At 35.6% G+C, this 17,824-nt stretch overlaps 2 protein-coding genes and 1 pseudogene across 2 annotated transcripts; all 3 read left to right on the top strand.

Moving 5' to 3' along the window:
* The first annotated feature begins 4,468 nt into the window (after window positions 1-4,468).
* LOC121471884 (olfactory receptor 1044) lies at window positions 4,469-5,428 on the top strand. Its single transcript, XM_041722764.1, has one exon. It carries the CDS (start codon window positions 4,469-4,471, stop codon window positions 5,426-5,428), a length of 960 nt encoding a protein of 319 aa, XP_041578698.1.
* Window positions 5,429-10,412: 4,984 nt separating this feature from the next.
* LOC121501483 lies at window positions 10,413-11,320 on the top strand (annotated as a pseudogene).
* A 5,562-nt stretch (window positions 11,321-16,882) lies between these two features.
* On the top strand, window positions 16,883-17,824 carry LOC121501348 (olfactory receptor 5AL1-like). Its single transcript, XM_041773311.1, has one exon. It carries the CDS (start codon window positions 16,883-16,885, stop codon window positions 17,822-17,824), a length of 942 nt encoding a protein of 313 aa, XP_041629245.1.

Raw genomic sequence — 17,824 nt, 5'->3', positions numbered from 1 at the left:
GCACATGTAGGGGGATGTGGAAGTACTCTGGTGTCTCTTCATACAAGGGCAATAATTTCATCGTGAAGACCCCACACTCATGATCTTATCTAACCCTAATTACCTTCTAAAGGCCCCATCTCCAAGTACTATCACATTGGAGGTTATGGCTTCAGTGTAGGAATGGAGGGTGGAGGGCAATACAATTTAGTCCACAGCAGATACATCTTTCCCCCAATGAATATTAAAAACCATATTCTCCTGCACACTTGCTATGGTCTTGGATGGACTAATTAAACAATGTAGAAGACTGCTCTTTAGATCAAATCATCAAGAAAACGAAGTAATAACTGGTAGACACAAGCTGAAAGAAGAAAGAAATGCTTTGTGAGTATTTCAAAGAGTAAGCCAAAGGAAGAGTATCATGTGTTACAATATTCAGGAATAAATTTTTGAGAGAATTAGCTATTCAGTGCTTTGAAAGATAAGTTGTAAGAAGGGTCACAGGATAAATCTTACCTTCCTTTCAAAAATAAGTTCAAACCTTTTCACTAAGCAACAGCAACAACATAAGCACTTAAAACAGCTATAAATAGATAATATTTCAAAAATTGGAGAATTTTAGGGAAATAATGTCACACTGAAGAAAGAGCTATAAAGCATAAAACTATAGAATCTTGTTTATTCAACCCCATCCTTGGGATTCCTAAGGGGTGTGGACTGTGATTTTTCTGATAATCTACTTGCATCATACTCCTAATGTAAGATCCCTTGGGATAGAGTCATTGATTAAACCCTGCAGTCTGTTGCTACCCAAACTCACCTGGAGAAGAAATAGGAACACTCTCTATCCAGGTAGTTTTGAAGATTATCTTTAAAATTGAGATCAAAACTAGTATTTTTAACATGATCTAGAATAGAATGAACTGAATTTCAGAATAAAATATTTTAGGTGGTATTTTCTGAAATAAAGGTAAAGACTCTTCTAATTTTATTTCAGTTATGTACATGTACCATTATATAAAATGTATTTCTTATTAATTTGAAATTTAAAAAGATGAGATCTCCAAAATAATGTCTATTAGAACATTTGGAAAAATTAGGCACTTAATGGACTAACTTATATCAAAAATGCCTTTTCCTTTTTTGTGAAGCTCCTCATTTTACCCATAATAAGAGGTAAGCACATTAAAATCAAGTTATCAATATCTCTTTAATATATTTGATATAAGTAAATAGCATAAATTGTAAGAAAGGGAAATAAATATTGAAATATTATTAGAAAAACTCACATTTGATACCCACTACCAAGCATTCAGAAAGGACTATTTTAGAAAGTGAATGAAGTCTCAATCTATTAAGAAAATATATCAGAAGATGAATGGATAAAGAAGATGTGGTCTATGTATACAATGAATATTACTCAGCCTTTAGAAATGACCAATACCCACCATTTGCTTCGACGTGGATGGAACTAGAGGGTATTATGCTGAGTGAAGTAAGTCAATCGGAGAAGAACAAACATTATATGGTCTCATTCATTTGGGGAATATAAATAATAGTGAAAGGGAATAGAGGGGAAGGGGAAGAATGGGTAGGAAATATCAGAAAGGGAGACAGAACATGAAGACTCCTAACTCTGGGAAACGAACTAGGGGCGGTGGAAGGGGAGGAGGGCGGGGGGTGGGGGTGACTGAGTGACGGGCACTGGGGGGGGGCACTTGATGGGATGAGCACTGGGTGTTATGCTATATGTTGGAAAATTGAACTCCAATAAAAAAAAATTATTAAATAAAAAGAAGAAAAGATATATAGATGGGCAGCCCCGGTGGTGCAGCGGTTTAGCACTGCTTGCAGCCTGGGGTGTGATCCTGGAGACCAGGGATCGAGTCCCACATCGGGCTCCCTGCATGGAGCCTGCTTCTCCCTCTGCCTGTGTCTCTCCCTCTCTAATAATAAATAATAATAAATAAATAAATAAATAAATAAATCTTTTTTTAAAAAAAAGATATATAGAAAAAAATAGAAAAGATATATCAAAACAGACAGATGCCAGAAATGGGAGATAATATGCAAATAAGTTATATATAAAATGTTTCTGGAGTACAAAAAAGATAACTGGTGGGTCACACAGCATGGAAATTAGAAATCAGAGAAGTCTTTATAGGAGAAGTGGGATTTGGATAGACCTTGAGGGATAAATAGGAATTTTCCTTCCCGCTCTCTATCCAGCATTCACCTAGTAGATATGAGCATGTATGAAAAAGGACATATGGAAGTAAGGAAGACTATAAGGGGATGTTGTTAATTGAAAACTGAAACCCAATCATTCTGATTAGATTACATGTGCTTCCTGTAACAGAGAGAAGACATTGAGTGGAATTTGAATATAATATAACATGGGTTACATGGTAACAGATCATATATAATACGCCTTCAAAGATATTTGCATAGATATGTATACCCTCCTTTCAAGATAAGATGAAATGCATACTGAAGTTCTTATAGCTGCCAAACAGTGAAGCCTTCCTCAGCATCTTGGAATTAGAAAACATTTCTTTTTTTTTTTTAGAAAACATTTCTAATGAAATAGTTGCTTAATTACTTCAAAATGGAATTTAAGTATTTGTAGGATCACTAGTTAGACTTTTAAAAGCTTTAATGATCTACTCATCCCAAGTAATGGTAGTTGGCAGCTCTGATCAATATCATCAAAGAGATTATCTTCATCCCCATATCAAGTGGTAACATTCACACACACAATTTTAAAATGTACTTTTGATTTCCGTATTTAGCTTTATGAGGAATATTTACCTTCCCTTGATGTATTCTTTCATCTGTTTCCTGACATAGCAAAATATATTAATTAAGCTATATATCTCGCTTTTGTTAATTATTCTTTGCTAAGACTATATTTGAGGATCTAAAATTTTAAGACACTCTTTTCCATCTTTAATTTGAAAGACATATTGCATGTAAAATTTTATGGCTGTCTCCATCTAACAGTTAAGGATTTTCTGTTTTTCTTGTTCAATAACCTCTGAGTTTGAAGACCTGAAGGTATTGTAGCCTGACCCACAAGCACTGTCTACCCTGTTGTCAATGAATTTTCAAAGTGATTACACTGCTTCTCTGTACATCTACCTTTTATGTATCAGAGGAAGAATTTTTAACATAATATTTTCTATTTTAAAATTTATTTGTGGGGCCTCTGGGTGGCTCAGCGGTTGAGCATCTGCCTTTGGCTCAGGTGGTGATCCCAGGACCTGGGATCAAGTCCCACATTGGGCTCCCTGCAAGGAGCCTGTTTCTTCTACCGCCTATGTCTCTGCCCCTCTCTTTCTGTGCCTCTCATGAATAAATAAATAAATAAATCTTTAAAAATAAAATAAAATAAATAATAAATAAAATCCATTTGTATCTGCCCTGGCCTGGGGATAAATACTTTCCTTTTAATATTCACAGTCTTTTTACACATAAAATAGCATCATTTATAGATTAGAAACAAAGGAACAAACTGAATTTTTGCCATCCTAAAGTTTATGTGATTAGAGAATGAAAAAGCCAAATTCTATTTTTTTAAAGATCTATTTTTCTGAGAGAGGCTAGGGGGTGGATAGAAGGAGAGAGAATCCTGAAGTTGACTCCCCCACTGAGCACAGAGCCCCATGCTGGCTAGATTGTAGGACCCTGCAATCATGACCGGTGCAGAAATCAAGAGTCAGCCACTTCACCAACTGAATCACCCAGGCACCCTAACAAAGCCAAATTCTAATACAGGTCCTCCAATTTTAAGAGTTTCTTCTATTATTCTTCTTGACTTAAATCTCAACAAAATACCATCTTTCAATAGTTATCTGTCATTAGAAGAGCAACTGTTCATTATAAAAATGCTAAATGAGCTAGAAGCTCCAGGGCATCTTCTTTCTTTCTCAGAGATGTAATAAATTGGATGAGCCCCAATGGAAATTTTACACTTACTCCTTCAGAAGATTACCCACATTTTGAATTTCATCGAACAAGCCAAGAAAGTTTGAGCGCTTTGAAAAGGGACACAATTGCTAGTACATTGCATTGCCATGATAGAAACTTTAGTCTCATATTTTTGTAATATTGTGATGTAATGATTTATAAGAAGTATTTATTTTTCAGATAGATTTGGTCTTCGTTATATAAGAAGTATTTATTTTTCAGACAGATTTGGTCTTCGTTCACAGTTCTGAAAATGCTTCAGAGAGGTGAAGGTTGAACAGGTGTCTTGTTATATACAAGGCATAATTTTTGGACTCCACCCTAGAGTGGGGGCCTGGGCTTTGAATCAGCCAATGACCGATGACTTAAACCAGTCAGGACTACGTAATGAAGTCTTCATAAAGGAGACTGGGTTCTGAGAGTTTTGGGTGGGGGAGGAGAGGGAGCTATACATTACATTTGATTTAATTAAGCTAGACCTAATTCTCCTCTCTTCATCCAGATACGCCAAAGACACATGGCCCAAAGAAACTGCACCCAAGTGACAGAATTTATTCTCGTGGGCCTCACAGATCGTCAGGAGTTGAAGATGCCCCTCTTTGTGGTTTTCTTATCTATCTACCTCTTCACAGTAGTAGGTAACCTGGGTTTGATCCTAGTCATTAGAACAGACTCAAGACTCAACACACCAATGTACTTCTTTCTTAGCAACCTAGCTTTTGTCGATTTCTGTTATGCTTCTGTCATTACACCCAAAATGCTTGGCAATTTCTTGTACAAACAAAATGTTATCTCCTTCAATGCATGTGCTGCTCAGTTAGGCTGTTTCCTGGCCTTCATGACTGCTGAGTGCTTGCTACTGGCATCCATGGCCTATGACCGATACGTGGCCATTTGTAACCCTCTCCTCTACATGGTTGTAATGTCCCCAGGAATCTGCATTCAGCTTGTAGCTGTTCCCTACAGCTATAGCTTCCTGGTTGCACTATTTCATGCCATCCTCACTTTTCGCCTCTCCTATTGTCATTCCAATATCATCAATCACTTCTATTGTGATGACATGCCTCTCCTTAGGCTAACCTGTTCAGACACTCACTCCAAACAGCTGTGGATCTTTGCCTGTGCTGGGATCATGTTCATTTCTTCCCTTTTGATTGTCTTCATCTCCTATACGTACATTATTTCTGCCATCCTGAGGATGCGCTCAGCTGAGGGCAGGCGCAAGGCTTTCTCCACATGTGGCTCTCACATGCTGGCAGTCACCATCTTCTATGGGACCCTCATTTTTATGTACTTACAGCCGAGCTCAAATCATTCCCTAGACACAGACAAAATGGCCTCAGTCTTCTACACAGTGATCATTCCCATGTTGAACCCTCTTATCTACAGCCTCAGGAATAAGGAGGTGAAAGATGCCTTGAAGAAAGTTATCATCAGTAGAAACCAGGCTTTTCTGTTCATGAAATTAAGGAAGTGACTTGAATAAATATAAAGACTTTTCTTTACAGTCTGGTTTTTCCTCTTAAAAAACTATCAGATGCCTATTTTTAATATGTGATTTCTGTTATATTTGTTCACTGCATACAATTTATTTTTGGTCCATAGGAAATTACTGAGTTTCCCAATTCTCAAATTAAAAAAAAATTGCATAAAAAGCCATTAATTTGGTACATAACTAATTATAGGCAGAACATGGACAAAAGTTCAGACTCTGCCTCTCCAAATTTCCAGTTCAGAATTCTCTAGCTATATTAACAATATGCCGTGTGAAAAGCAAAGATGCATAGTGTAAATACTCGTTTCCTGATATGCTAATTTCTTGGGAAAATATGACAATATAAAACTGTTCCATATTGTAATTTAACAAACCACCTTTATTAAAAAGAATAGTGCTACATCCTAACTTTACTCTGTGACTGACTTAACACAAATTTCTACTGACCTGGAAGTCTGGCTTGGTCCCAAAAGGCTAAGTAAACTGCTTTTTGTAAGCCTATGAGATCTCATATAGTTTTTCCAATTAACTAAAATTAAAAAAATAAAATAAAGTAATTTAGGGTTAGTATCCCAAAGGGATCATCCATTCCAAATTAACTCAAAACAATGGAAACATCATAGAACATTTTGCCAGTAGGAAGGATCATAAGTTACACTAGGCAAAACTTGGGTAAGTCAAACCTTATTAATCAAGGTATAACTTAAACACAACGAACCCATTGCACAATGTAGCTTATGTATAGGCTTTCACTAGCTTCTCAATTAAATGAGGACAATGATACTCATTTTGGAGCCTTCTTCAAGATGAAACAACATGAGAAGGGTCATAGGAAATGATGGATACCCATATATCAGGTTCCTTCCTTCAATTAACCTAAAGACCTGAGTTCTAATCCCAGATGTTCTGATGAACTTGAGGAGCAACTTATAAATAAAGATTACCATACACAATTGATAACTGTGATACAAATAAACTTACATACATGTATATTTATAGATTGTATGATCCCTATATGAAGATATTATATGAAATATAATATAGTGATATATAATATAGGTATATATAGATATATAGATATGTATGCATATGTTTCAAATAAATGCAAAGATCTTACAATTTTAAATTACACGGAAAATGGTTTTGAATTTGCAACTCATGCATATTATTAAATTTGTTTTTCAATCTAGGGGTCCTGTAAATGCTTAATGACCAAAGACTAGGATGCTATTAATAGCCAGAGATAGAAGATCATATTTAAACTTGCTTCAGGTCAGGGTTCTCTTTATCTTACTGTACGCTTTGATAGATCATAGAGACTCAGGGCTGGCTACTATGATTTATGATTCTCAAACATATCTTTCCTTTAAACACATTTACTTACTATTTGAACATTTCAGGCCTGTTTTCTGACAAAACTCCTTCAGCAGATGAGTCTGGAAGCTATATACCAAAAGCTTATCATCAACGTCCTTGAATTCACAATTTCCTGTTTGGGCAGGCTGGTGCATTCACTGTGCCACAGCTATACCATTAAAAAGCATGGATTCCTTGGAGTCTAAAAACCTGAGTATAAAATCTGGGTCTAACTTTGACTGAATCAAAGATCCTAGACAATTTATTCCACTTACAAATTATTCCTCAGTTTCCTCAGCAGTAAGAACATGAGAGACTCCTAAAGGGAGTCTGGGAAAGGGACTAGGGGTGGTGGAGGGGGAGGTGGGTGGGGGGTGGGGGTGACTGGGTGACCGGCACTGAGGGGGGCACTTGATGGGATGAGCATTGGGTGTTATGCTATATGTTGGCAAATTGAACACCAATAAAAAATAAATTTACACACACACAAAAAAGAAGGTGAAAACAAAATCATCTGATGAATCTATTGTCATAGGATTTAAAATGGCAATTGAGGGCAGCCCCGGTGGCGCAGTGGTTTAGCGCTGCCTGCAGCCCAGGGCGTGATCCTGGAGACCCTGGATCGAGGCCCACGTCAGACTCCCTGCATGGAGCCTTCTTCTCCCTCTGCCTGTGTCTCTGCCTCTCTCTCTCTCTGTGTCTCTATGAATAAATAAATAAAGCCTCTGTGTGTGTGTGTGTGTCTCTATGAATGAATAAATAAAATCTTAAAAAGAAATAAAAATAAAATGGCAATGGATTAAAAAACACATTTCAGAGTAAAAGACTTTTTAAATTGACAATTTGTGGGACGCCTGTGGGACTCAGCAATTGTCTGCTTTCAGCTCACGGTGTAATCCTGGAGTCCCTGGATGGAGTCCTACATCAGGCTCCCTGCATGGATCCTGTTTCTCCCTCTGCCTAGGTCTCTGCCTCTCTTTCTGTGTGTCTTTCATGAAGGAATAAATAAAATCTTTAATTTTTTATTTTAATTTTTATTTATTTTTATTTATTTATGATAGTCACAGAGAGAGAGAGAGGCAGAGACACAGGCGGAGGGAGAAGCAGGCTCCATGCACCGGGAGCCTGACGTGGGATTCGATCCCGGGTCTCCAGGATCGCGCCCTGGGCCAAAGGCAGGCGCCAAACCGCTGCGCCACCCAGGGATCCCAAATAAAATCTTTAAAATAAATAAATAAATTGACAATTTTTAGATATCTTACTCTTAATTTTAAATGCTGAACATTTAGGAAATCACACAAAGTAAGATTTAAGAACTTCAGATTAGAACTGAAGATTTGCTACATAATTTTAATATAAGAGAAAAAACGGTTGTCATGATTTTTGCTTCAGATTTGGTGATTTTGAAAATTGGTTTCGTCCTCTTTGAGAATCGTTTTTTATTTGTTAACAAATTAGTCCACTTTTGTCACATATCACAATGAACTATTGCCCCCCAAAAATGTGGAAACATGAAGTCATTTTTAGTGGCAAATGATTAGGAACACTTCAAACACCATATGGGCACCAGATAAGCACAAAATATAGGAATAACCAATATGAAAAATTAATTTGTCAGTATTCATAGATGTGGATGCATGGTAACATGAAAATGTATATGTGAAACTGCAATCGAGGTTTTGAAGCTGAGTAGAATGCAAAAGTATAAAGGATGATTTCAATGAGTAGGGAGGGAGGAAGGGCCATAATAGCACCTCATAGGTGTAACTTATAGGTCATAATATGATGTCCATATACAGAAATCATTTAACAATATATAATCTGTTTAGCATGCTGCTCTTTTCAACATGATATACTGGGAAGATTTTAGAATATTAATAGCTGTAAACATATTTAAGCTTTTGATCAGCTACCTAATATTGTACTGAGATGTACAATAGCTGAATAACTATCAGAATATATTTAGACAACGTTCATTTTTTGGTAAGTAAAAATGAAACCACTCATATACTTGCCTACTTTTATTATTTCCCTAATTGCCTCACATTAAAATCATTGTATCAATGGCAGGACTAACTTAAATAATTTTGATGCTTACTATTACATCAGCTTCCAGGAAGATGAAGACAAATCTCACCTCCGTTGGATGTGTAAGGCTATATTTGTTTTCCTACTCCTTTACCAATTGTGGGCATTATCATTCTTTTAATTTGATCAATCTAATGAACAACTTATTGTTAGCTGATCCTTTCATATTTTATAAAATGAACTTTTTCTCTGAAATTAATCAGTATATTGGGGAGAGATATTTATAATTATAGATACAAATATATTGTGAAGAGAGACTTATCATTGATTTTAAGTTTTCTCTAACATATGGTATAATGTAATATTTCATATTATTTTGCTTATAATACTAACCTACTTTGTGTGACTACTATCAGTGCTTCTCCTAATAGCTTGAAAAAGGTATAATCTGTGTTTATTCCCAACTCCATGTTCATGGCTTCAAGTTTGTAGCTTGAAATCAGTGGTGGTGGGAATATTTACACCATAGAAATCAGAAAATCAACAGATGCTATAAATAAGCATTTTCTTTGAAAGCCAGTTAATAAAGTTCACAGTATATTAACTGTGTCTGTTCTGTCACAGATTCTCACTTTATTTTACATTCTGTAGTTTATAATATAGTTTACTATTTGTAAACATAAATAAATCTCCATTACACTATAAGAAATGTCTAGGCTGTTCTTGCAAGTTTATTTAGTATAGATTTACCCAGCATTCATTATATATCTGAATAAACATAAATTTTTCTTCTTTCCTAAATACCATCCCACTAAGAAATAATATGAAACTATGAGTTTATGCAGCTTAAACATAAACAACAGGAACATATAGGGTCAACATTTTGCTAAGTTAAATATTAAATTAAACCCTAGGTTTTAAATTTATTATCTTAAATGGAATCCTAAAAATTTTATTTTCACGTTTCTTTGAAGTTACATTTTTACCATAACATCATTTTCATTATATTGACTTGTGACAGAAGAGTTTTCCACAATAGTAACAAATCTAATATTTTTCCACTGAATGTATTGGTGCAGATATAATATCATATACTTTATAAATAATATTTAACCCTTCCTTTATTGCATTGACTAGCCCACTAAGAGTAATATTTAGTGAGACTCATGATTGTTTTAATTCTCAGTTGAGTTGAAATGTTCAGTATTTAATCTTAATATATTACTCTGAAATATGCTCCCATTTCTTTTATCACTGAAATATTTTTCTGCTAATACGTAATACTAGGTTTTTTAATTGTATATAGGAGATTCCACATTTTAATTCAAGACATTCTGTCTTCTTCATCAATCCCCCAGACCACTGAGCATGTTGGAACTTCTTCCTGGAGCAATTCCTTTAAAACAAAAGTAGGCAGTATTGAAACCTAAAAATGGCTCATAGGACCAGTGAGGATTATCTTTTCAATAAGGTCACCGTAAAATAAGTGTGAGTTAAATTCTTAATCCAAGAAGTAGAAGATTATCCAGCATAGCATAGATGTTCTAGAGAAAACAATATGAAATGCTTCTACATATCTTCCATGGCCAAAGGCAATAATTCAGAAATAACTGAGTTCAACCTCTTGGGACTCACACAACAGAGCTTCAAGCCCTTCTTTTCAGGGTCTTTCTATTGATCTACTTAATTAGTGTCACAGGTAATCTTGGGTTAATTATGCTAATTCATATCAATTCTCAGCTAATACCCACCTATGTATTTTTTCCTCAGCATCCTACTTTTTTTCCTGGATTTTTGCTAGACCTATTCTATTTCCCCTAACACCCTGGTGAACCGTCTCCAAGAAATTAAGAGATATCCTTACCTGCTTAGTGCCACTCACTTGTGTTACTTTATCATGTTTGTGGTTTGTGAAGTGTATTTGCTCTCCATCATGGCATATGATAGGTATGTCGCCATTTGCAACCCTTCACCACTATCATTAACAGAAGGGTCTGTATTCAAATGGTGGTTAGTTCATATTTGTATGGCTTTTCTGTGGGTTTCCTACAGGCAGTCCTTACATTCCACTTATCTTTCTGTAATTCAAATATAATAAATCACTTCTACTGTGATCATGTTCCCCTGGTTGGTCCAGCGTGCTGTAAAACCTATTACAAAGATACCAAAGAACTAGTATTGTTCACACTTACTGTTTAAATACCCTTTGTTCTCTTATTATTATCTTCATCTCCTACATATTCATTCTATTTGCCATTCGGAGGATTAATTCATCTGAAGGTAGGCAAAAAGCATTTTCTACTTGTGCCTCCCCTCTGACTTCCTTCACTATATTTTATAGCACAATCATCTTCATGTATATGCAGCCAAAAACAAGCCATTCTCTAGATACTGACAAGATAGCTTCTGTTTTCTAATATTGTGGTAATCCCCATGCTAAATCCTTTAATGTACAGCCTGAGGAACCAGGAAGTAAAAAATGTTTTGAAAAGAATTATGGAAGGGGTGCCTCGGTGGTTCAGTCAGTTAAGCATCTGTCTTTGGCTCTGGTCATAATCCTAGGGTCCTGGGATGGAGCCCCACATCAAGCTTCCTGCTCAGAGGGGAGCCTGCCTCTCCCTCTTCTTTTGTCTGTGCCTCCCCCTGCTTGTACTCTCTGTCAAATAAATAATTAAAATCTTTTAAAAAAGGATTATAGGAAAGGTATCTTCTAATATAAAATAGATGATATATGGTCTAACTGAATACCCTCAGAGTTGGCATGCAAAAGCCACAGTCTGATTTCTGGCCACCTCATTGTCAGATGCAGGTAGATTCTACAGTGCTGGCATCATCAATACTATGTACTCCTGGAACTGATTTTTCCCAACAGTTCATCAAGCTACTATAAGTGCATGCTGGTGATCTATAAAGAAGGAAGCCATTGATGAAATAGAATTCAAGAATGTTTTCGGGGGATCCCTGGGTGGCACAGTGGTTTGGCGCTTGCCTTTGGCCCAGGGCGCAATCCTGGAGACCCGGGATCGAATCCCACATTGGGCTCCCGGTGCATGGAGCCTGCTTCTCCCTCTGCCTATGTCTCTGCCTCTCTCTCTCTCTCTCTGTGACTATCATAAATAAATAAAAATTTAAAAAAATTTTAAAAAAAAAGAATGTTTTCAATAAGACCTGTTGCTAGAAGACACAATTCTCATTAATGTAAAAAATGAGCTGACAAATTTCCTTAATTTGTTTACACTTGATCTTAACCAAAAGGCTGAGAAATGATCCTTTCATATTTAACACTCATTCTGTAAACATTTTTTAATAACATAATTGGAGAAATAAGTCAGACATTCTGTTAAATGCTGAAATATTCCAAAAGTCCATTTTGATCCCCAAATCCTATTTACATGATCTAAATTCTGGACATCTCATTTCTTATTTTTAAATGACAATTAACTCATTGATATCCATCCTTTATTGATTGATTCAACCACAAGTTATTAAAAGTATCATTTCACCAATAATTTATAAGCTTTTTCTTTTAGAAGCTTAGATCTCAAAAAATCCAGATTTGTATGCAAAGGGAAAAGGGAAATACCATCTAGCTGACAGTCTCCTTCAACTTAAATATAAAATATTGAGAGATATCAATTCTCATGAGGATTTCAAAACAAAAATTTGTCTAGGTGAGGGGAAATAGATACTGTAATGTACTGCTGATAGAAAAATCATGTAATGCCTATGGAGAGATATGTGGCAATATCTAGCAAAATTACTACAGTCAACAATCCATCTTCTAAGTGTGGGACCCAGGAAATTTAACAAAAATCCCCTACCCCTGGACAAGCAGAGCAGGACTGACTCCATTTCGTGCTGCCCCCGCCTTGTGCCGACCTGCTTAGGGCACTGCCCCACCCTAGTCAAGCCCAGGGCACACCCTAATCGGAAATCGGCTCAGTGATAGGCCAGATCAAATGGATACTTTAGGGTAAAATGTAATTCAATCGGCCACCTGTGAGTGGACCAGCATGACTGTGCGACTTTCTGCCTATCCCACTTGCCACTGGCCCCTATAAAGTTGCTCAGCCTCTTAGCTCTCGGGGTCCAAGTCCCTGCTCCGCTGTGTCGGGTACGCTTGGACCCAGGCTCGAGCTTGTAAATAAACCCTCGTGTGTTTGCATCGGTGTCAGCTCTTCAGTGCTTTCTTGGATTCGCAATCTCCGGCACAACACTAAGAAACTATCCCAAATAAATACTAGCACAAGATGCAAAAGAACACATGTGCAAAGTTATTTGCTGGGATATTATTTATATTAGCAACATATTGGTACCCAAATATCCAATGGTAAGGACAGCTATTCCAGAAATGAGGATGATTTCTAGGTGTGCTACATGATGAACATGAGAATATACTATTAAATCAGAAAAGTAATAAAAAGAAATATCAATATATTAATGAAATGAAAATAGTATATTTCACATGAAAGAAGAAAAGGAGATTATTAAATACTAAAGATTAAAGGAGATCATTATATTTTTATATATAAAAAATATATATATATATATATATATATATATGGCACCTGAGTGGCTCAGTCAGTTAAGCATCTACGTCTTGACTTTGGCTGGGTCAGGATCTCAGGGTCATAAAATCAAGCCCCCTGTAGGGCTCCACACTTAGCATGGAGATTACGATTGTATCTTTCCCTCTCCCTCTGCCGCTCCCCAGCCTCTTTCTCTCTCTCTTTCTCTCTCTCTCTCAAAAAAAAAAAAAAAAAAAAAAAGATATGTACATGTATTTTATTACATCTGGTTAAAAAAAAACAAACAACTATATTGAAAGGACAAGTCAAAATGAACAAAAGCAGTTTCCTGTAGGGAAGACAGGGAATGAAGTGAGTGCTGACAGATATGGAACACAATCTTATTATGAAAATATTTTGCCATGCATTTTGGTTTTAGAGGCATATTGAAATTTTAAGGAATTAAAGAACAAAAGTAAATCGAAAGTGAGAAAAAAAGGAGACCTTTATTTTAGAAACCTTCTAGTGCATCTCATTTTATTCAAAGTAAAAGGCAAAGGCTTTACATTGACCTGCAAAGTTCTGAGTGATGCACTCATGTAAACTCTCAGACTTCATCTCCTTTTCTTCCTTTTGCTTTGCTATGACCTTCTCATCCCTAAGATAACAGCTGTATTTCCTTTACAGGTATTTCTTTGTTTGTTTATCAAATGGACAAAGCATTTTATAAATATTTTTTCAAGGAAGATGAGTGAAAGGTCAATAGGTATATGAAAAGATGTTCAACATCATTAGTCATGAGGAAAATGCAAATCAAAACCAAAAGGAGATATTACTTCAGACCTCATCTGTTTTCTATTCTGCATAGATGGTGCTGAGGCTAAACAGCCACAGTAGTTCAATGCTATGGACACCATTTGTTTTCATTGAAAGCAAATTTAGATAGATAGGTTCATTCACTTCTGAGAATTGACTACAAGGTAGTTCTTGTTGCCCTATGATTTGTATGCATTAGTTTCCTAGAGACCAAAGAGAATAATGAACATTCTTTTAAATTCATCTTTGCTGTTGGACTGTAATGTCAATCATGAAAACAGTTTGAGACATTAATCTCAGACAAAAGGTTTCAATGTTTCTAATCAGGAAATTGATTTTTGTTCAATGGTTTTCAAAAACTGCTGTTAAATACAAGGCTCAGGACCTGAATGTTTATTTTAAATAAATTCATAATTTTAATATGAAACCAATGTGACAAAAGATAAAGCAGATATAGCAAATAATCAAAGTGGAAATAGCAATTACTCAAACTGTTTTCCCAAAAGAGATCATTAAAATGTTCTTCTACCCTAGATTCTTCCATTAAGTAGTAGCCCAGGTGATCTATCACTTCAAGGGAAATAACTTGGTCCCCAAACACTAAACATCAAATAACTGCTTGTTTTTGAATATGTATAATTATATGTTATCCAATGTTTGTTAAAAATAATGGAATACCCAAAAAAATTTTCCTGAGGGACCACACACACAATATGAAGTTGTCTCCGAATACCCAGATAATTTTAAATGTTACTGGATTCATGAAGATCCCTTTCAGGAGCACTAGACCAGGCTACTCAGGGGATTGTGGTTGAACTGAATAACAGTGTATTGAATATTGAAAGATATCAGATCATAGGGAAAATATATCTGGACTTACATATCTATAACTTTATTCACTTAATTATTGAACTGATAGTTATTGACCATCTTCTTGGTATTAGATACTATAAAAGGTAGGTGATTAAATTGGGTATAAAATACAAATATTATTTCTTAGAAATAACATGTTTAAATTTAGAATGTTCTACAGACATGTTAACCATTGGTTACTATATAGTGTAGCAAGTGCTACGTTGAAAGAATCAATGTCTGCAAAAAAATGTATATATGAGGACCACTTAATCTGCCATGAGAAGCCAGGAAAGCCTCCAAAATGAAATGGTACAACAGACCACAGGAAGTATAGTAGAAGAGAAGTCAAAAAAAAAAAGGGAAGACAAAGGGAAAGTGTTCTGGGCAAAGATAATAATGTGTATAAAATTGTGGCTTACATTCAAATCACTATGGTAGTTTGGAATACCTGTGATATAAATACTATATGAAGAAAATCACAAGAAACCAGCCTGTTCTGAGATGAAGGAATTAGATTTTCAAGAGTTATGTCAGCCTTATTAAAGACCTTAGAATTCTATCTTGAGAGCTACAGGAAGACATTGAAGGATTATATCACAAGAACATAAAAATGAAGACTGGTCTATAAAAGTTCATATAAGCTAAAATGTGAGGAACAGAAAGACCTAAGAAAGACTGGAAGCAAAAATAAAATTAGGGGTCAGTTGTAGTAAATATGATTGAGAAATTGGGGGTAGATGCCTGTTCCAAGATGTGTAGCTAAAAATGCTAAAGGGGAGAGAGAAAAAATAAAATAGTAAGTAAGATAAAGTTTCCAAGGAGATGTTAATGAAAATTTAAGTGAAGGAAGTATTTTTTATATTTTACTATGTTTTATCTGTCTTGACCATCTGTGTCCTGATCATTTGAAGTAATATGAGACAATGTCGTGATAAAGGAAAATCAAGTTAACTTACCCTCTGCTGTGCTTAAGAAAGGAAAGGAAATGATTTCAATTCTGCAAGCTTTCATACATTCAGAATCCAGCCTGGGTTTATGGAAATGTTCTATAACATGTAGTTGTTCTAAACGCTGCTTCTATTCTAGTCATTTTGGGTCATTTAAATACTTGAAGCAAGAAGGCAAAATAATGTCTCCTAATCATTGAAAGCTATTTTACAATGTGGAAAATCATTCCCTGGTGTGCTTTTTGCCAAAAGACAAGCCAGAAAAATCGCAGTCCTATTTTTCCTTAATATCAATATTATGTGTGTATTGAAAAAAAAAAAAAGAAACTAGAGATAAGTAAAAAGAAGAAAATTGTAAAAATTATACCAAATAGGATGCCTATAAATAAATAGTGCTAATATTTTGATTCTGACTTCCCTTTTATATTTTCTCCACTTGGTTTCAGTAATCTTTAATATTCTGACAAAATAATGAAATTATTGCAATTTTATGAGATACACTTACAACCTAAATCATTTTGAGATACGCTGTAAAAGCCACTTAGATTCTTAATGTTCCTTTTTATTTATTTATATTTAAAGAAAAATACAGCACAGGCTTTGCTATTGTATTGATTATAAAATTTTAATCAAAATACTCTCTTTCTTCTTCTACAGCTTCCTAGTGGATTTTATATCATGGAACTTCTGTCTGGACCAAATCCTTTCACGTTGAAAGCATAAGTGAAATCCACACACAATTCAAAGTGCTTATCCATATTCTGCTTTGGCTGAATTTAACATAACACCTTGGTTTGCCAGGGCTATCTTCTCACATTGAATTGATTATTTATTCCTTACAGAGTAATGATTATTCAAGGTGTGTCCTCTAAAAGAGTTCATTGTAGATTTGTCATTTATTGTTTATTGTCTATTGCTCATCTTTCATGGCAAAAGGCAATCATTCAGCAGTCACTGAGTTTATTCTCTTGGGCCTCACAGATAATCCAGAGCTTCAGGCCGTTCTTTTCTGTGTATTCCTATTGATATACTTAGTTACTGTCTTGGGTAATCTTGGCTTGATTATGCTCATCCAAATCAGTCCTCAACTTCACACTCCCATGTATTTTTTCCTCTGTCATCTGGCTTTTGTTGATTTTTATGATATCTCTGCCATCACTCCAAACACACTGGTGAACTCCCTACGTGAAATTAAAAGTATGCCATTTTATGCACGTGCCACTCAAGTATGTTGCTTTATCACATTTTCAGTTTGGAAATTACTAATGCTCTCTGTCATGGCCTATGACCGGTATGTGGCCATCTGTAGCCCTCTACTCTACATCATTCTCATGCCCAGGAAACTCTGCATCCAGTTCGTCACTAGTTCTTATATTTATGGATTCACTGTGGGGCTCATACAAACAATGGTTACATTTCACATGTCTTTCTGTGACTCCAATGTGGTCAACCAGTTCTACTGTGATGATGTTCCCTTGATTGCTCTGGCCTGCTCTGACACTCAAGTCAAAGAATTGATGTTGCTCATCATTGCTGGGTTCAATGTCTTCTGCTCTCTTATCATTGTTCTTATATCTTATGGGCTCATTGTCTTTGCCATCTTAAAGATCCATTCTGCTGCAGGAAGACAAAAAGCCTTTTCTACCTGTGCTTCTCACTTGTTTTCTATTACTATGTATTATGGGACCCTCAGTTTTATGTACCTGCGCCCCAAGTCAAGCCACTCACTGGATAAAGACAAATATGCCTCAGTATTCTATGCAGTGGTGATTCCCATGCTAAACCTGTTAATTTACAGCTTGAGGAATCAGGCGGTAAAAAATACCTTCAAGAAAATATTTGAAAAGGTATATTCTAGTAATCGATAA

Source organism: Vulpes lagopus, chromosome 11 (assembly GCF_018345385.1).
Source record: "Vulpes lagopus strain Blue_001 chromosome 11, ASM1834538v1, whole genome shotgun sequence".
Taxonomy (NCBI): domain Eukaryota; kingdom Metazoa; phylum Chordata; class Mammalia; order Carnivora; family Canidae; genus Vulpes; species Vulpes lagopus.
Note: the sequence above shows the minus strand (reverse complement) of the source record. Positions and strands in the feature narration are given on the sequence as shown.

Bases quoted from the DNA above. Each gene is read 5' to 3' on its own strand.
- LOC121501348 (XM_041773311.1), top strand. From the start codon at position 16,883: ATGGCAAAAGGCAATCATTCAGCAGTCACTGAGTTTATTCTCTTGGGC.
- LOC121471884 (XM_041722764.1), top strand. From the start codon at position 4,469: ATGGCCCAAAGAAACTGCACCCAAGTGACAGAATTTATTCTCGTGGGC.